Here is a 21,125-nt window from a genome sequence, read left to right as displayed (position 1 = left end):
CTGGGTACCAGCATTTTAAGCAGTATTGGAGGCTTTTTTTTCCGATACTGGTATACTGGTATGAGAACATCTCTAGCAGATTGTAGTCTTTGACGTGCTGAAGTTGACACTGAGCATTTCTGTCTTTCCTGCGTGTCTGTGCGTGTGTGTGTCTGTGTGTGTGTGTGTGTGTGTGTGTGTGTGTGTGTGTCCGTGTCATCAGCGGCGATCGTCTCCAGCGAGCAGAACCCCGTCATCATCATCGCGGTGGTGGCCGTGGCGGGGACCATCATCCTGGTGTTCATGGTGTTTGGCTTCATCATCGGGAGAAGGTACGCTCTCGCGGGCCCCATTGACTCTCCGCTCCTGTGAGTCTGCGCTTGTCAATTAGCCTTTCTGTCACTCACAGGCCTCCACGCCTGCGGAGCCGCCACACGCACACACACGTGCACCCATCATCTCGTGGCATGCTGTGCTAATGGGTTGTGTGATGCATCTTTTTATTTTTTTCCACCCCAGTCCCAACAAGATTTTGAAGCTATTTTTTACAGAGCCATTATGAGCCAAGTAGTCCAGAGCGAGACAGCTTTGGCTGTGTGTGACTGTGTGAGATCCTGAGGGCTCCATCAAGTATCGCACAGATTTCTTCCACCACCACAAAGCATCCAGCCCCTCGTCATTATCAGCCTTCCCTCACATGCTTCATCTGTGTTTTCATCTGCATGAATGGCGTTTCATCACAGCTTGCTTTGAATGGTGGATTCAACTTCTTCTCTGAGCCATGAGTTAGTCAAGCCGACATCATACACATCCCGCTGGTATCAGTCTATGCTGATAGCAGTATCTCCGGCCCATCTGGAAATAAAGATCCATAAATCTGAGTAAAAATCATGTAAAAAGACATTATAACTTCAAATAATAACTTACAATATCTATAATGATAGATTTTTTTCACAATACAAACAGAAACTGCTGGCAGCCAATGCAAAACACAATGCCCCACCTAGCTATTAATTTAGATTGGTTTGCCAGTAAACTTTTAAAGCTTTTATTATATTACTATTATTTATACCTTTGCTAAAACCCTCCAAGATATGCCTCAGTCTTTTCCCCATCTGAGGTTCACCATTTTAATTTAAGGTATCCTGTCCTGCATTTTCCCTCTGTAGAAGATTTAAGTATTGGTCAAATGGTTTCCAAATTTCGTAATACAATTTGTTTTTTAACCTATAGGTTATTCACTCCGTGGACATACATTACGCCATATTCTTGATCCAAGCACCAGTTGTAGGGGCCTCCATTTTCTTCCAGATGAGAGCTATAGTCCTTTTTGCCTGCAGTATAGCGAAATCAATAAGAGTTCATTCTTAAACTTCCAAACATTAATTTGACATAAACATTGTAAAGGTCCACTTACTAGCTTTTTCCTGAGCCCAACATAGTCTGAACTAGCTACGGTGGTAGTGTAGTGACAACGCCTGCAGATAAAGGCAGTGTTCTCAGAGTTCTGGTTACACATGTACAATACCATACGACATGATACTACTTTACTGTCAGTCTACACTGAAATTCATTTTGCTTTCCCTAGCAGCTCCACTCAAAAAGAAGAAATAAAACAAAATGACACAGAGTTAGACAACAATTACACATGTAGTACAAAGATAAAGACACATCAACAGCCATGGCAAAAAAACGTGACGTGATATCCTCGGGTCCAGATCTTAATCGGCAGCACACAGATTTTGGTTCAGCAACAGGATAGACTGATGTATAAAAGAGTTCTTAAGCCTGTTGTATCCAAACCAAGGGTCTCTTAATCGCCTGTTAGATGGCAGAAGTTGGTAGTCATAATAATACATAATCTGCATCAACAGTAAGGGCATGTCCATCACCTCTTCAGCCTTCCCATGTCATCGTTTTTGGTATTTTTTGGTCTGTGCTCAAAGACCAACCCTGTGCTTGAGGGAACATTCAACATGTTAATTTTACCAGACATGTTGAGCAGACCTTTTACAGTGCATGTTTCATTTGATGTGTTACATGATTAGACGCTGGATGCTGTAGGCTGTTGGGTTCACAGGTCCTGAGTTTCTCAGCCCATTTGTCATGCACGGCATTAGTTGCCGCATTAAAATTCTTGTAATTTAGGGCGTTTATTTCCTCAGCACAATCAGTTGATTCTGCCACTCTCTTCCTCTCTCTCTCTCCCCCCCGTGCAGGCACTGCGGGTACAGCAAAGCTGATCAGGAGGGAGACGAAGAGCTCTACTTCCAGTGTGAGTGCCTGCATTCATCTGCACAAACACACACAAATTTAAAGTATATATGTATGTGTACACACACACACACACACACACACACACACAGGCATAGGCATCTCAATCACTGCAAACTGAACAGGAAGGGTGCCTTTAAAATCCATTAGCACCCACAGGCATGAGTGTTTGATCCCAGTTCATTTGATTTGAGTCAAAGCCGGGAACAATCAGGCTAACATCTGCTGCTGATTGGCCAGACTCCGTCTGCGGGGATAAAGAAGTTAGGAAACTACAAACGCATGAATGTGACAGCTGTCAGGGAGGGAGCAGAGGTTGACAAGTGAGGGAAGAGTGTTCTCCAAAAAAACCTAAGAAGCCAGACATCAGGTGGTTTTAGTGAGCGGTGGAGTTTCTGGTGTGCACACAGTTTGCTCTGTGAGAGGCTGCTTCTGGGCGCCTTCTATCAGTAATAGGGTTATTTTTTTTTTAACACTGATACACCACCCCTAATGATGCCCCTGGAGATACAGCTGCCGACAGCTTCCCCAAGTGGAGCCGTAATGATCTGCGCTGTAGGCAAACTGCTGATTTGGAAACAAAGGGTCAGGGGTGTCACAGGGTGTACGGCTGAAGCAGAGGCAGTGCCGCTGAGCCCGGGTTGGCTACTGCTAAGTGTCTGACAGATCCACCGCAGCAGCTCACAGGTCCCACCCCCCGAAGAAGAAAAACAAAACGGGGGGAGAAAACAAACAAGGCTAGTGTCGGGCTTAATGGAGCGATCCTCTGTGCAATATCAAATGACGAGAGGCTGCCAGGGCGACAGAAGCTAGATAGAGCAAATTCAAACATGTAGACCCAATTTGTCTGCCATGTAGCAGCGAGGAAGTGGTGATAAGACATCTCCTATCAGATCCACTGACATCTCGGATGGACGAAGCAATTATGGGAGCAAGTGGAGGGAAATCTGGGCTGCCGGCATCCCCTCGCAGGAGCACAATGCGCTTGTTGTATTTACGCTGTTGGATTGGCTTCCCTCCATGCAGGGAATAAGTGTCTCTCCAGCTAGATCAGCTCACAGTTCTGTCCTCTTGTTTTTGGTCCAGCATTTTAGCCAGTGTATTATGGCTGTAGTAGCTCATTAAATTTGAGAGTTGACAGGTTATATTGTTATCAGTGGAATTTAAATTCACAGTGTAATCGCCCCCATGAGTGGTGTGTTCACTTAAAAGTGCAGGATCCTGTAATTTGCTGTTAATTTGTGCAGAATGTGATCCCCTAACCCGATCTCTGGCCTTGTTTGTTTTCTTTATTTTTTACAAACCGCTTCATGGATATTCATGAACTCTTCTCATATCGGTCTTACTGGAAAAATTATTGGAGCCATGTACTTTTCTACTTTATCTTGGTTATATTGTAATTGATGTTCTAAAAATCTTTTTCCAGCCCTGATAAAAAATTGGCCAAAAAATGTTAATAGCTTTGAAATATTTTACTTTGAAAACCATCTATCTTAATGTTTGGGATGAATATGAATCTAACTTTTTTTAATTTCCAGAAGGCCATATCAAGGGGTGCAACTTCAAAAATGTAATGTTAAGAACTTACTGTATATATTAAGGGTTAATTCAGACCCAAGAATTAAAAATGAATGATATAAAGTTGAACAAGCGAATCAAGCCTGAACACAATTGATCCCTCCTATCAGGCTGTCAGTCAGAGCTCTACTCTTTCATCTGAATATCTTCTAAAACATCAAGCACTTGCGAAACTAAAAAAGACTTTCTGTAAATATCAAAGAGGGGAAATTTAAACCACATGAATCCAAATAGATGGTTTTAAAAGTGAAATACTTCAAGGCTAAAAAGTGGATTTCAACATGACGTATATAGAGGCGGTTAAATAATTAGGTTTTCAGCTGTTTGTAAAGTTGTAAGTATTACAGTGTTTCTTTGCCTCCAAAGACAAATGTGTACTTGCATTTGGATTTTAAAAATTTAATTTAATTTAAAATTTAAAAAGGAACACCCAAACACCAAAACACATGTAGTTTATAAAATCTGATGTTTGATTCTAAAGTAAACTAGCCAACAATATAACGGCTACAAGTCCAGCTGAGATGACGAGACCATTAAACACACAACTATTTGGATCCTTTACACTTTCTACAATGGTTTCATACTTTAACTACATTGTCCTGATGATTCTTACACTTTAACTTAATATTTTTTTAATGCATGACTTTTACTTGGAGTATTTTTACAGTGTGATATTAGTACTTTTGCTTAAGTAATGGATCTGAATACTTCTTCTACCGCTGCTCAAATCTTTGCTTCCCATGTGTGATGATTTTTTTTTTTTCTGTGTGAGAACACGTTTGACTGCTCAGCAGCTCCCTCTGAAGCACCGGTCTTAGTAATGGTTTGCCTGTCAAGTGTCCGGCGGTGCGTAGCGTGCATATTTAATCATAACAGTAATCCTCTTACCTTTATACAGTTAAATTTCCAGGCACCAAAACCTACATTGACCCTGAAACCTACGAGGACCCAAACAGGGCTGTCCATCAATTTGCCAAGGAGCTGGATGCCTCTTGCATTAAAATCGAGCGGGTTATTGGAGCAGGTGAGCCCCCCCCTCGTCTCTTGTTGTTTAGTGACTCCGTGCTCTCATATATCACACTGACAGCCAAATATTTACACCCTGACACAGCTCCATGCATTGTTTATTGATAGTGCAATGGCAAAGAGGGGGAAGACGTTCATTGCAATGAATGTGTGGGCTGCGTCTGGTAGAGGCAGTCAGAGATTCCCCACAGCTGAGAAATTGCTGCCACATGGCTTTTACAGAGGCGGTCAATGGCAGTATCTCTGCATCTCTAGCATGTCTTATTATAGGTCTTGGTTACACTCCCCTGAGTATAACAAGATGTCGCACTCCAATTTGTATTCCACCATGGCACAGCTGCTTTGTCTCAAAATACACTAATAAATTTGTCATTGTGAAGGGTTTTTTTTGTACCCACCCACAGCTCACTCTACGACTAAACTCCTACTAAAGTGGACAATACTCTGATGGTTTTATTTGACAGATCTTACACTGAGTCCATTTGAACTTTTTGTTTGATTTCATTCTATGGGAACCTTACAGTACAAAACAAAAGTCGTCTGTCTAAGACGGTTACAGAGGCCAGCAAGATAACGGGCATACAGCAGCTCTCTCTAACAGAGATCTCTGACAGACAAGTTTTGCTGAAGGCACGGCCAATCTTGGCAATTAAAGCTGTTCAAGATTCAAGATTAACTTTATTGTCCCACAAAGTGGGACATTTGTCTTGGGCACTTAATCCGTGCTGCAGCCATAAAAAAACAACAACAGCAACAACACATACAACATGTACAATACCATACAGAAAACTATAATATGGCCCATTCTGTCACACAGTGCATATAGTTAAACATTACTCAAAAAATAATAATAAAAAACAAATAAGTATCAGTTATTTAGGAGCTGAGTAGACCCAGGAATCGTTTAGTCTGCAGCGAGGAACTCTAAACCTTAACTTGCACAACTCTTGAATGCGTAGTTTTTTTATTAGTGTCACTTGGGCCTTCCCAATGACACTTTTAGAAATCACTTTCCCAGACAATCTCAAGGGATTTTATTTTGACACTGTCCGCTTTTTAAGAGATGACCTTGTTCTCAGTCAATCTGTTGGTTGTGTGCTGCTAAGATCTTTTATGCCTAGTTTATTGCGTTGTTGTTGTTGTTCCCCTCGAGGGACAATATAGAACTCTGAAATCATGAATGGTTTCATCCCACGCAGGAGAGTTCGGGGAGGTGTGCAGCGGGCGGCTCAAGCTGCCCGGAAAGCGGGACGTGTCGGTGGCCATCAAGACGTTAAAGGTCGGCTACACGGAGAAGCAGAGGCGGGACTTCCTGTGCGAGGCCAGCATTATGGGACAGTTTGACCATCCCAACGTCGTTCACTTGGAGGGAGTCGTGACCCGAGGTAATCCCACTGGAATGTGAAATAAAAATGTAAAGTGTGAACTCGATTTTGGCGCCGCGAGACGGTTAAACATCCCGTGAGATCGGTTTCACCAGAGTTATATTTATCTTTGGGAGAGTTAGAGTGGCATTATATCTGATTAAATTAGCTACAGTCCTTGTTTAACATTTTCTCATTTAGACGCTGCAATAAAAGGAGCAGATGGTAACTTTTAATTAAAAGCCAATGAAACACAGAGCTTAAAATAACTTGGAAGCAGTTTCGGCACAGTTGTTTATTGTGAAGGATTTTGTAAGCAAACACGTTCAGGCATCAATTAATCATCTTCTTTATTGTCCATCTTTTTTGTTCTCTAGGAAAACCGGTGATGATCGTCATCGAGTACATGGAGAACGGCTCATTAGACGGTTTCCTCAGGGTGAGTTTCACCTTGGAAGCGCAGGAGGCTCAAGGCAGCGTCTTTTTGTCACTTTTTCTTTGCGTTTGCTCAAATGTGTCCCAGAGAGCAGGCGGTCTGCAGCAGGATCTGTGCATCCCATACATATCATAAATCTTGTGCTAGAGCTGCTGCAGTGCTGTGACCTACATTTCCCTCATGGTCAGTGAAGATGGCTGACCCTGCCTGTGTTTCTCTGCAGAAACACGATGGTCAGTTCACAGTCATCCAGTTGGTGGGGATGCTGCGGGGCATAGCAGCGGGGATGAGATATCTCTCCGATTTGGGATACGTCCATCGGGATCTGGCTGCGCGGAACATCCTCGTCAACAGCAATCTTGTATGTAAAGTGTCTGACTTCGGCCTGTCAAGGGTGATAGACGACGATCCCGAGGCTGTCTACACAACAACTGTGAGTCAATTAAAGTGCTTGCTATCTCTAGCCAGAGCCCTGTCTGAATCCTCTAATCAAGTCACAGCCGGTGCATGAGAATAGAGCATGCCCGGGCAGTCTGCAGCACAGCAGTGTAGATTAAAAGACTTACATCAGAACAATATCTATTTCATTTTCTCTGCAGTTTTTTTCTTTTTCAAATATAAAGACAACAAGAACCCACAGTTTGGGAGAGGGAAGTTGTAGAGTGCAGAGTGTTTGCCTAAAACAAAGGTTGACAAAACCAGGGAGGACTTTAAAGAAATTTGAAAAAAGTATTCAAAATGATATTGACAGAAAAGTCTGCACCATTTTTAATATTCAAAACAGGATATGTTTCCATAGAATAGTCTTTATTATCATTGTAGTTGCACAGCGAAATTGTATGCAGTCCTTTGAGTAAAAGTAACCCTAACCCTAAACATTTAGTAAAAGTGCAGAAATATGAGGAAAATAGTCATCAATCATTTTGTGATGAAACAATTGCTCAGTTGGTTGACTTGTCAGTGTCCAGAAAATGAATCACCAACTATTTTCATGATCAATTCATTTGAAGCTATATTTTAGGCGAAAGGCCAACAGAAATGCAGCTCCTGGCTTCTGAAATGGGAGCATTTGCTTATGTTTTTTATAATTGTAAATTAAGTCGTTTTGAGATTTAGACTGCTGGCCGAAAACAAGGTCCAAAAAAGGTCACTTTGGGCTGTGATGTGTTGTTTGCAAAACACTAACGTTACACAACATTTCAATGCACTGCTTATGAAAATAAATGTAAAAATACTCACTCATGAAAACTCCTGGGTTATTTTAATTTCCAGTAATCCACTAAGTCATGTATTTTAATATTTAAAAAGCTGTTAATAACTAAACATTAGTGTAGATGCTCTGCATCACTGCAACAACACAATGGGACATTATTGTACTTAACATTGTTGTACTTAACAATGAGTAATCATTAATCTATAACACATTATTAAATGATTTACTAATAAAGTTATCGCTTTGTGGGAAAGTTGTTATTTCTTGTGTGTAATTGTAGAACTCTCTCTAATTGGTGTTTTAGGGGAAGATGCAGGATGTAATGAATTTGATCTTTACTCCAGCCACTGACCTGCGTTTTACCGAACAGGGCGGCAAAATCCCCGTCCGATGGACCGCGCCGGAAGCCATACAGTATCGTAAATTCACCTCTGCAAGTGACGTATGGAGTTATGGCATTGTCATGTGGGAGGTCATGTCCTATGGGGAACGGCCCTACTGGGATATGTCCAATCAAGACGTAAGTTTACTTCCTGCTATAAAGTCATTATGTTACTAAATCAATATGTGTGTCATTCTGCTGATGGACTGTACTGTACCTCATAACCAAGGATAGGGCTGGGTATTGTTCGAAAATCTTCAATACCAGTACCGATACCGGATCCTAAACGATACTTTTCGATACCAATTTTATGAACAAAAGGAAATTACAACATTACACATTTCGGCACAAATGTTTGTCTTTGAATCTGTGTATAAATACTTTAGAGACAACTCGGTGCATAAAAAGTATCAAATTCGATACCCAGCCTTAACCAAGGATCAAAAAAGACATAGATCAATAAATATGTAAATACACATTTTAAAGGGGCACTTTTAGGATGTAAATATGAGTTCATTCGCTGAACTAAATAAGTAAAAACCAAAAAGCCATTTGAAGCAATTGCCTTGAGCTCAGAGAACTTGTAATGGTAGTTTTTTTACTATTTTCTAACATGATGAGTTTCTGAACCATAAATCCTAACAAGCTAGTATAAAAGAGCATTAGTACAGTGGTTATTCATTACTTCCAATCTTCCAACTATTTTAGTAACTAGTATCTGAAAGGGGGCAGGAATTGCCCCCAGATTCACCCCCTAATTATCTCTTAAGAAGTCATCCCACTAAAGCAGAGAAAATCACAGACAGAATCCCAGTTTGTGGTTCTTCTTTGAGGCTTTTTTGCGAGACCCTGGTGAGAACAGCTCGGCGGGCACGGTAACCTTGGGCTTAATTAGTTCAAGAAGTCTTGCTCTAATCATGCAGTCTGAATCCATTTCAAGGAGAAGCAGTTGTGAAATGGGACAAAAAAATGAAGTCCTAAGAGATTGGATTCTGGTTATTATTATAAATAACAAGAGTGGAAAACACTTGTCATGCAGAATGCTTTTGATTCAAATGTCTTTAAAAAGTTTGTAATTACTTATGGTAATGTGAACCAGTGTGAGTAGCAGTGTTGAACCAATTAGACAGCAAGCAAGACACACAAGTCAGGGATGAAGAGACAGATGCGCTCGGATTTTAAAGGGCCACTACACTCATTTTACACATCATGGAGAGTTTACTCTTCATGGTCAAAAATGTTCCATAATGTCTTCTGTGGCTTCGGTTGAGATGATGTCTTAGTGATGTCATCAAGGTTACCTAAGCTTGGTCTTGAGACTACACATTTTTGAAATCAAGGCCAAAAATAATAATCTTAAAAAAAAAAGAAAAAAAAAGAATGCCTGTGTTCTGTTGATGTGTGGTGTTCAAAACATATGGTCATTCACCAAACAGGGAGGGTCTGCTGAAAATATGTTATGGGTTGCATTATGGGAAATGTAGGATTGAGTGTTTTTAAAGCTGGACTCATGCGTGTGTGTAAATGTCAGGATACCTCGGATTCTGCTGCTATGTTTGTGTAGCCTAGAAAACACACCCTAGCGGAAGCAAATGTAATTTGCAGCCAGGGTCGTCTAGCAACTCTCCGTTGGCTTGCGAGCTGGAAAAACCAAATTCTGTTCAGGCCAATAACATTGTGTATAGAGTCGGTGGGCGGGCTCAACGTAAAGATGGCAGAGTTGCAACAGTTCCGTGTGAATTCCCTGCTACTTGAAAACAAAGAAGATGGCTGCTGCTGGCGAACAGCGGCCTTTGGAATCGGCTTTGGCCGCGACTCTGGAAGACTTGGAGTTCAGCACTGAAATAATTCTTAAAAAAGGAAGATGCGTTCGGAGTTTTGCCGACCGGATACGGCAAAACTTTAATCTATCAACTCGTGTTGCTCTGGTTGGTTGTAGCGCTATCCTTTTGTGTGCAGAGGGAATTTGAAAGACATCCGTTTATCCCGCCCCTCGGATTGAGCCCTGCCAATGGTGATTTCCCAGACCCAACATCTGGATGTGGGTCTGGCTTGTCAGGCTAATGATTGTGGCCATCTCATTGAAATCTGTCTCTTTCTGAAGTGCAATACAGAATGATAGAGGAGACCTTTAATCATTTTCTCAGTGTTTTGACACCTTTCAATGAAACATAAAGACTACGGTACACTCACTTACTGCAAGAGAAGGAATTAGTTTACATCTCTCTCGTTGTACATGGAACATAGACCGCTTTATGTTGGATATTTACAAAACCTAAACAGCATGCTGTAGCTGTAGCGTAATAACAAGTCCTATTTAAATAGGAGTCACTATAAATTAAGTTTAGTCAAACCTCAGTCGAGCACAACACAGTCCAAACAAGGTATTTTAGCTGCAGCAATGCAGCTCTTAAAACTGAAAAAAGTACACACAGCTTCAAAGTCCCAGAATCTTCTCCCATCTGACTGTCGATGTTGTGAAACTCAGTGCACTAGAGCTGGAAGAGAATTGGGGGTTCTTTTAGGTGCTGGAATGAAAATCAGAGAAGGTATCTTTAGGTGCTTCACCCTCAAGTAAATTGTAAGAGCTAACTCTGACATTGCTCAGATTTTTCTTCCTCAAAGAACACACTGCTTTTAACAAATGTCACAAATTGCTATGATGGTTGAGTCACTCGAAGTTCTCTGAGTGCTGTTGCCTGCTTTCCTGCCAACTCCCACTGAGGGAGTCCAACTGGGCCAGACCACTCAAAGCTGTTCTTATTGTCGGACACTTGGCACATTTTGATTGATGGTAGATGGCGAGTTAGTTCAGGCCTCAAGATTCCTATATGTGTTTAGCACCCACAACGTCAGGCCTAAACATTATTAAGATTCTCCGGCGCTCCAAAGCAAAGGCATGCTGATTGAACCATCAGATGTTAGAAATGCTAAACAAGATGGCTGGGCATTAAAGTGGCGCATGTGGTGTTTGGACGCTCGGCTACTTGACAGACATCAATGTCAGAAATGTTTGCACTTTGTCAAGATGTCAGCAAAACTCCGAGGGTACAGCAATAACGTTATTTGCATTTCCCCCACAGTTTCAGTGTTTTGACACCTTTTCCTTTCCATGACTCATTCTTGTCTGAGCGGTCCTGACAGAAGTAGCTGATGAATATATGCAGAAACGTACACAGCTCCGTATCCACACAATAAAGGAAGGGGAGCTAGGGGCTCGAATCAAAGTGCACGCTGCACCTACCGTTTTCACAGCATTGACTTATAATGAACCCTTTGCTAAAATGCATGCATGATGCAGAGTGACAAGAGACTAGGTTAAAAGGCTCCGTGCAAAGATCTTTTCTATTATGGATCACAGCTGTATAAATATAGCCTTTTGTTTACATGCATGAACAATGTGGGAAATTCAACTCACAACTTGGTCTGCGCTCTGGCATATAACGTACCAACTATCTACAATGTAACCTTACCTTGTAGTGCCTTAAAGGTAATCAGTAAAATGTTGAGATCAATTGTAAAAATGTAGTCAGCCAGTAAAGACAGACAAGGACAGATATAATACGATCCCATCTGCCAAAGAGATGGTTGAAAGCCGAGCTGCAGCATTTAGCCCTAACTGAAGGCAGCAGATTGTTTTTCAACTGAGCCCTACAATAATCAAGCTGAGGTAAAATAAAAGCATGCATAACCTTTTCAGAATCAGTGAATGAGAGAAAAGGTCTAATTTTGGTAATGTGCCTGAACTGAATAAATCACACAACTATCAAATGAAAGTTCATTTATTTATTTCATTCTGGATCTCATATGGCCATTATCAGCTATGACTTATTGTAACATTTTGTTCACCAACTTTACTGCTCAGCCTGAACTTTTGCACATCCCTCAACATTTTTAAACATCCTGCACTAATCCATACAACCTTGTTTTTCCTTAATGTTAAACAGTTGTATTGTACATGTGTGTTTCTGTATTAATTGTTTATTTCATATTAATGGTTAATATGTTTATGTTTGCACCAACAAATCAAGGCAAATTCATTGTAAGTGTAACTTATTTGGCAATAAATCCTAAAAATGAAATGGTTGTTTGGGGTGGTGGATGGGTCAAACAACACAGGACTTTCCCACGTCACTACAACGTACATTTTGTAACCCCACCCATGATCCCTTCCTTACCCTAACTATCCCGTTCTTGTGCCACATGTCAGTTAAATGTATGTCCTGACGCCAAGAGTCCCGACCAAGCGCGAGACTTTTATCAACAACAAACACCGAAGGCGCCTGACCAAACGTTGCTTTGTTACACGATGGGAGTGAGAATGTGTTGCCATAACAGACAGAAATGAGAACTAAAGACTTTGGGTCAGGGATTTGGTGGTTAGGGTTGGGGTGGTTGTTGAGGTTGGGGTAATATTAAAGGCTCATACTTAACAGTTTACAGTGAGGGTGATACTAAAGGCTGATTGTGAAGGGTTTGGGTTTAGGATGATACTGAAAGCTGATATTAATGACTCCATTTGTTTTGCATTCTCCAGGTCATAAAGGCGATAGAGGAGGGCTACCGTCTTCCCGCCCCAATGGACTGTCCGCCAGGCCTGCATCAGCTAATGCTGGACTGCTGGCAGAAGGACAGAGCCGAACGTCCCAAATTCGATCAGATAGTTGGCATCCTTGATAAGATGATCCGCAACCCTAACACCTTGAAAACCCCAGTGGGAACATGTACAAGGTGAGGCAATAAAAAGCCTGAATGAATCATTTTAAAATGTGGCTTCATACAATAAAAGAATTTGAACTTTTATTTTAGTGCATTAGTGGATGATCCAAAGTGTCCAGTGGATGATTTAGCCTCTGTAGTTCACAGATGAAAGATAAATCCCAGGAGATCGATACTCCAAAGCAGCTTCCATGGCTTTATGGTCAATAGTAGGGCTTTTAAATCAATCTCTGTAATGAGTTCCTGGTACTTTAAAGTGCACTGGGAACTCCAGACCTCAGTCTGACGTTTGTCAGATTCATTCTATTTGCAGTCAGAACATACTTTCCAGAGGTGAGATCCAGAGGTTACAGCTGGTTCAAAAGCCCTTCATTACACAGAGACTGTATGTGGTGTATGTATTCAGATTGAAAAGATATTGACACAAATATTTTTCAGAAGCAAGAAAGCTGACATGCTGCATCTGTTTGTGAATTTCTTATTGATTGAAGCCTCTAATCAGCTAGTTTTTATCCCCCTTCTCGCAATTTCCTGCACCGCTGGATGCCGTTGGTAGTCACTTTGTCTCGTCTCCTGCTTGATTGTGTTTTCAGCGGAATGTTTCCTTTTTCACATAAGACATAAACATCACTTTGTGCTCATCCCGCAGACCAATTAGTCCACTGTTGGATCAGAGCACACCAGACTTCACCGCTTTCTGCTCAGTGGGAGAGTGGCTGGAAGCCATCAAGATGGAGCGATACAGAGACAACTTCACAGCGGCTGGCTACAGTTCCCTGGAATCTGTGGCCAGGATGTCAATCGAGTAAGTAGATATGAAGCCAGCGGTTAAGCCTCAGTAGAGAACATTAATACCAGCCACGGTTAGGCTGTGATCTCTCCTACACTTCCCTTCCTTCTATCCCAACCGGAGTAAACACATTCTTTACACTATTGCATTTTGTATTCAGGCACTTTAGGCAGACTGCCATCCCATGAGGTTTATTAGTAGTACACTGGCCTGGGCCGATATTTACCCAAACTGCAGAGATAACCCGGTCTTTATTTCTTCCCTGATTTATCACTCTATATATTTTATTAAGACGCCTCCCTAGTCATTGATTTGCCCCTGTTTTAATAGGCTTTTATTGCAAACTCAGCACTTCCTCCATGTGTTTTTGTTGTCTTCATTAATTAATTTCCACAGCACAACTTCCTGAGTTTGTCGTTACATCAGAAAAAGCATTTTTCATACACTAAATATTTAATGTTTGCTGTTTTATTTTTTATTTTTATTTAGTTACCCTCAATACAACTTAACACAATACAGATGTTTCACATTAAAAGCCTTCTAGATCTTTCCCATAATGTGAACACAAGTCATCGACTTTGTTCATTACAACAGATAGAAAAAACAGCAAAGTAGATTTTTTTGGGAACTGATAAGTGAGAGTTTCTGTTTAAAAAAAAACAACTGTTGCTGCCCTATTATTTTCCTTTCACACAACACCCACAAGTACAGTAAGTTGCCAGCTACTGTGCATGTGTGCATGTTGGTTTAGCTTTTATAAATGATCCAAAATCTCACAGGATAAAGTAATGTGATGCTCTGTGGTACACTGGAACACCAATCAACGCCATGTGTGGGATTTTAATAAACTTCAAACACCAGATCTGTGAAAAAATTATTTATTATTTATCGTATCTTACAATTCCATATCAGACATTCTCATGTCGTGGGTCCTCATCTTCTTCGAGAGCGTCATGAACTGCTTTACTGCACTGAGCATCGGCCCAGACTTTTTTTTTCAAATTTATTAACATGTCATCATTGTATCATTAAAACACAATTTCAGAAGGTACAATGATCGCATGTAGGCCGCATGAAATGGGGAACCACCAATAAGCTACTAAAAGTTTTTCAGAGATAGGGCCGGATAACATTATAGATACAACAGAGAACATACAGACACTTTAAACTCAATACCCAGTAGACACAACACAGACAAATACCACAAAACACAGACAGTAAAAAAAGAATCCAGTCACAATCGACTCAGCACAGACAATATCACAAAATATCTTATAACTATACACTTTCAAGTTTTCATCCAGCTCGTTCCAGATCTGCAGCCCCCTACAAACTACACTCAGGCTCGTGCACTTCAGCCTTGGTTTTTTGCCAGTGATTAGATGTTTTTCCCTTGTGTCATAGGTGTGCTGGGGACGACAGATTGGAACAAGCTCACACAATCGATAATATAACCTGTGAATGACCTGGAATATCATGCAGGCATTATGAAAGACATTATATTGGGTAAGCCTTAGCAAACCAAGGCGACGAAACAAAGGAAAGAAATGTGGCTGTTACTCCCAACTTCCAAGGACCGTGAGATGTCAGAATATGTTTCCACATCCCCATAAATGCTCAAGGGTTCAAATAGACTTTCCAAACACACTTTTTCCTTTATTGTGATTCTAGAATAGTTTTTCAATTTTCTTTTTCTGTAACAAAAATAATGTTTGAGTAATACACTTCTAGAGTCATCATGAGACATTTCTAAAAACTAATAGTGTTCTAAGAAGAATGCACATCACAGGTCAGTCAGTCAGTCTGACATTTATTTACTTTGTAAAGAAGAACATTACATGGATTTTCTGCTTTTCCTGCTTTCACTCTGTTTTGCTGGAAACAGATACGATGTAGTCGCCGTCATTGGTAAAGAAAATATCAATTCTATGGAAGAAGAATCGCTTTTTAAAACCGTCGCAAAAACAATCACGATACATACGATTTCCGTTTTTTTTCGCCACCCCTACTTCCCAAGAAAAAAAACTTAAGATCATACTTTATTACTACATCAGCCTTGATATTGATGTGAAAATGCATTATTGAGATTTATAATAATAAATGCTGTGTTCAGCTGCCTTTTTTGTACCCTAACTCACAATAATGAAAAAGCTGAGGCTGTTTCTTTTTCCTGACTGTGGTGCGGTGCATTGATTGATGTGTTGTCTTGTCTTGCAGGGACGTGATGAGTTTGGGGATCACGCTGGTGGGCCATCAGAAAAAGATCATGAGCAGCATACAGACTATGAGAGCCCAGATGCTGCATCTCCACGGCACGGGTATCCAGGTGTGACCGACTGTGACGGGCCGAAGCAAAAACAGAACTTATCTGGAGCAGTGCCTGGGACCGGAGCGGGATAATGGTCAAAGTAAACGGACATGTGTTCAGGCTGACTCGTCCGGCTGTGTCTGGAGCGAAATCATTCCTTTGTTCCTCAGTGAAGGATTGTGGTCCGCCTCTTTAAAGGGCACTAAAGAGAGGAGAAGGGCAAAAAACAGCAACAAAAAAAAGAAACTACCTGGACGAGATGACTTTCTTTTTTCTTCTTCTTTTTTTCTATTTGTTTTTTTAGAAGCGCTTATGAACTCAATCATAAACATATCAAATGGCGCATTGGAAAGGAGTTTGACGCTTCTGTTTTCTTTCACTTAATGAATGATTTAAGTGCACACCGAGGCTATGGACTTCCTTTAAAAAGAACAAAAAAAACAACTTGTCTACTTGCGGTGGTTTCACTTCCTTTTTTCTGATTTGTTGATTTTCTTTCTGTGTGCCACGGTGACATGTTGTGGCTCATGTGGCAATTTTTTTTGGGACTTGACAACAGGGTAAACTCTCTTTTATCCAAACACAGAGGGAACTTTTTAGGTGCAGATTCAAAGGTACTTTTTGTGCTGACACATGCTGGACTGTTTGAACTGTTTGCAGTGACTCATGTTTTCCTTCATGTGATGTTGAAGTGAAAATGGTATCCTCACACGCTTGTTTGCAGCCTACAGGAGTGGGTTTTTGACGTGATTTCAACCTTTTAATTCTTTTTATTGCGGAACTTTCTGAAGAGTGCAACACTGAACAGACTTTTATATCAGAGTAGCAATATCCTTTGTCTTAGTGTTCACTACAGGAAACGCAGAACAGTTACTTGGTTATTGAGTAGAATGTTGAAAGATTTTATTGAAATTGAAGCCACCGCAAATTGTTTTGCCGTCATTTTGCCTAAAATGTTGCACACACAGTTTTTGTTTTCGGTGCTTTGTTCAGCTGCAAATACAGTTTTTTAAGGGTGGATCCAAGAACGGTGTAGACGTAATACTGCCTTAAAATATGTTGATGAAGTATTGCCACTATTTTAGGCACTTCAATGGCAATGCTTTCTGCATTCATTTAAAAGGTGGACAAGCTCCCTACTTTATGTTTTCCTTGTAGCGTGATGTCTTTTTATCTGGAACTTGAACTGGTGAAATTGAGTGCACAGACACGGTTTAATGCCACATAGACACAGTCAGCAGAAGGAGAGACGGACTAAACAGAGCAATAATTACCAGGTAGAAATGGTCCTGACCTGAGATTTTAAGGTGCTAGGTTTTATTGTATGTGAGTTCTGTGCTGAGACAAACCCTTTGGAAAGATTCCGTCACCGCTGGAATGGAAAGGAAAGGAAAGGAATGGATAGGAAAGGAAAGTAACTCTTTGACCTAAAAATGGTTTGAAAAGGGCTCGGAAAACAGCCGTGCCAAGTCATCAAATGAAATCATCATGTTGTGTTTTGCCACTATGATATGCGAAACGTTTGATGGGAATCTAACGCGGCATGGAAATGTTGACTCGAGTGGCTACAGAGATGAAAGAGGCACCATTAGAAACATAAGGAAGGTGCCAATCAGCCATGCTGACATCATCTTTCAACACCAACGCGCCGTCCACGAATCAAATAGTCCCTTCAGGGTATAGGTCTGAAAATGTCAGACCAACCGATGGAGCTGGAGTCAGACGCAGATCGTGCTGTTACATCCCACCGTCCCAGTTCTGTAGGCCGCCATGCAGCTCCCCAGTTTATTCATGCGTCTCCGCCGCTCATCCCTCACAGGCGTAGATGTGACAGAACATGCATTATAGTGTCTCTTAAGATTGCTCCACTTTTCTTCCATAAGGCGTTGTATGGGGAACAGAGACGAGGGGAGGCTTTGCAGAAGATGTGCTAAAAGCCAATCAACCTATTCGGTGCCATCTGTCTCCACTTCACATACAAAAAAAGGAGAAACTTTCCATGTTGAGGATGTTTTAGTGCAGTATTCTTTGATAAGAGAATGCAGTTATTCAGCTGTCATGTAAAGAGGTGTTCTTAGGGTCCATATTTTCTACTGCTGCTGCAACTTGAGATAAATCAATTTTTTTTTTTTTAAATACGGTAATTTCTTTCTACAGTTTTCAACCTCAAATGCAAAGAAACAGGAATCATCAACCCTGACCTCACTCACAAATTGTAAAACAATGACTAGCTTTCTTCATTCTCTCCATTCTCTCAAAAACTGCATCCACAATAAGCCAGCTACATTTAAAAACACGTTTTTCTGTCCGTTTTGGCCCAATGTCCCGACTAATATGGTTCGGAGCCTTTAGAAAAGGGTCTCCAGGGTGGATACACGTGAAAGGTGAGGGAAAGATGTAAGCCTGCCAAGACACTATTGAGTAAAGTCTGTCACATATAACGGTGTAGCTATAATCTTGAAACGGATAAAAAAAACAGCAAACACTTTTGTGTTTGCACAGTTATGCTTTTGGAACGCAGACAGTATAATTTGGCCATAACCCTCTCTGTGATCGCTGATTTTAAATGCTAATGTAGCTCATCACACAATACAGGTGTTCTCATTAATCCTGTTTATCTTGATAACGTTGTGATCATAAAATGATGATTGGGATTCAACTAACGAGTGTTATCATTATAAATGACCCTGCCGATTATCTTCTAAGTAAATCCATTGGTCTATAAAATAGGGAGGACTGCCCATCACATTTTGTCAAAGCCGAGTTTACAACTTAACTGTCTGAAATCCAGAGATGTTTAATTAACTAGCACGGAGGACTAAAACATCCAGCAATATAATAAGAGCTTTTGGCACTTTTGCGTTAGTCAGTCATACACTTTCTGTTGTCTATTCATGAACTAATTATATCAGCTCTGGATCTCATTAGCACAGTTGGATAGGAATGACTTCCTTTTTAACAGGTAATATTGATGATCTGCAATCAAATCAATATTTTATACTTGTTCTATTGTCTGACAACAGAAAAAAAGTAAATGATGCTGACTACGTGCTGAGTTTGGCTGTATGAATAATGCCCAGTAGATTTGACCAGGTGAGACTCCCCAGGCCCTGTCTGAGCCACTGTTTACCAGATGTTGGCTGAGATGTGCCGTCTTGTTGTCCACCGACAAAAAAGACTACATTTCCTGTTTTCCTGAGAACGGATCTTAAAGCTATAGTGCGTAGTTTCTGTCTCACACCCCAGGGTAGAATGGCTCTGTCCCCTTCTTTTCTGTGCTGGGGAAAACAGTAGTTTGAGCCAATTTGAGATTAAAGCCAGGATACAATCGATTCAGCGTCTAAGTCACCTCTAACCCTTCACCAACAGAAGTCACGTCACCGTCTCGTTCAGCTTGTTTCATCCACAGTTTAAACTTCAGGTTGCTCAGCTCTGGACAGGAAACGTTTTGTTCTGGTTCTATTTCAGCATAAAAACTCAAAAAGATTACAAAATGTAAAAAAAAAAAAAAATGCAAGAAACAGACACGTGCAGGTTGTCGAGGGTGGGTTTGAATCAGGACTAGCAGATAAAGTATGAAGTTATTTTTCAAAACTTGGCTCAGCAGTTGGAAATGAGTTCCAGCGCTCTGGCGAGGCGGTGGATAGATTCCAAAGAGTGCAGCACTGTTGATTGTGTCAGAGCGAGAATAGATTTGAGGGAATCTTTGTATATGTTCTAATTGTAAAACTTGTACATTTTATTTATATTGTTTTTTACACATATTACTCAGTAGAGAGCTCTGAATACATTGAAAATGCACTATATTTTTCTATCTCGCAGATGAATTATTGTCACCCACAACATTTCAGTTGTACATAATGTTTCATTTAGGACCAAAGACGGCTGATAGGATTTCCATCTTTACTCTGACTTTGTTTTTGATTTAGACTTTTAGTTTGTTGTACAGTAATACAAATTGTCAATTTATTATTTATTTTTCTGTGATAAAAGTATTGAGAACATTTACTGGTCAAAAGTATTTTCCCCAAACGCCGAACTGTAAGATCATTTAATTAGACAATTTCTTGTTACATAGACAAATCATTTTGCTTTGTAACCTTTGTAATAGACTGTACATATATTTTTGGAAATATAATACATTCTCTATAGAAGTTTTGGGTGTCCTTCGCAGTGTTTTTTTTTTTTTTATCATAACCCTGAATCATTTTCATCCCAGGGGTGGTGTTCATTTGTTCAGCTATTTTTTTTAGATTTATAATCTTGGGATCAGAAGTCCATGTGAGTTTTGGTCATATTTGGTCAACTACATCTTTCTTCTTTAATAAATGTTGACAAAAAACATTGTGACTATTTGAGTCTAGTTTTAGTTTATTAATATTAGAGTCAGACGTCCAGGTTAAAGACCCCCTGACTGATTTCATTCTAAAGAATGACATGTTTAATGATTTAAGAGCTTCAGAGAGGGTGTCTGTTACGACGCCACAGAATTTAATGGGAGCATTTTCTAATGAGGCGGCCTTTAAAAAGCGTTTATAAGATGTAACCCATGACTTTATAAACCTGCTCTAAGCCTTTAATAAGAACACATGTTGGAATGTTCTTCCTACACAGAGAACTAAAGCTACATTTACATTGCTACGTTTTGGTTTATAAGCAGAGTTTTGAGCCAAAAGTGATCGCCATGCAACAAGTGTTTTTAGCTCCGGTAGAAGATTTAATTTCTGTTTAAACTAACACACCCAAACTTCATATCTCATCAACATTCTGGTATACTGGGCATAAACAGGAGGCAGCGTGGAGACTCCGCCCGCTGCTGGTAGTTGCCGTTAGTAGCTTTAGTCTCAGAGAACGAGACGCTGTAACTGATAAGACCCAATCAGGAGGAGAAACGTTGGCGTCAGTGTCGGCGTTGCCAAAGGTCTCTGTTTGTGGCCGTTGAGACTGAAACACAACCCCGCAGATTCAGAACCAGAATCAGAAGTGTTTCCTAATGTCTCCGGTTTAGGGGCTCAGAAACGCCAGAGCAGGGGGAATGAGAGGGGGAAACATGGCA

The 21,125-nt window shown here is 40.7% G+C and overlaps 1 protein-coding gene across 5 annotated transcripts in view; it reads left to right on the top strand.

Annotated features, from left to right (window-relative positions):
* epha7 (eph receptor A7) overlaps positions 1-20,365 on the top strand; it is a 94,235-nt gene extending 73,870 nt beyond the window's left edge. The window contains exons 8-18 of one of the 5 annotated variants that reach the window (XM_028604778.1): positions 203-347; positions 2,199-2,254; positions 4,730-4,855; positions 6,057-6,242; positions 6,599-6,660; positions 6,881-7,090; positions 8,241-8,390; positions 12,790-12,983; positions 13,621-13,776; positions 15,166-15,267; positions 15,979-16,053. In XM_028604778.1, the coding sequence (XP_028460579.1) occupies positions 203-347; positions 2,199-2,254; positions 4,730-4,855; positions 6,057-6,242; positions 6,599-6,660; positions 6,881-7,090; positions 8,241-8,390; positions 12,790-12,983; positions 13,621-13,776; positions 15,166-15,226 (1,346 nt within the window). In that variant the 3' untranslated portion in view covers positions 15,227-15,267; positions 15,979-16,053. Of the gene's footprint in view, positions 1-202; positions 348-2,198; positions 2,255-4,729; positions 4,856-6,056; positions 6,243-6,598; positions 6,661-6,880; positions 7,091-8,240; positions 8,391-12,789; positions 12,984-13,620; positions 13,777-15,165; positions 15,268-15,978 lie in introns of all 5 variants that reach the window. The other 4 variants (XM_028604777.1, XM_028604775.1, XM_028604774.1 and 1 more) reach the window with 4 other exon arrangements.
* The last annotated feature ends 760 nt before the right edge of the window (positions 20,366-21,125 follow it).

This window comes from Perca flavescens, chromosome 18, assembly GCF_004354835.1.
Source record: "Perca flavescens isolate YP-PL-M2 chromosome 18, PFLA_1.0, whole genome shotgun sequence".
Taxonomy (NCBI): domain Eukaryota; kingdom Metazoa; phylum Chordata; class Actinopteri; order Perciformes; family Percidae; genus Perca; species Perca flavescens.
The sequence above is the reverse complement of the archived record's forward strand: the minus strand, read 5'-3'. Positions and strand labels throughout refer to the sequence as shown.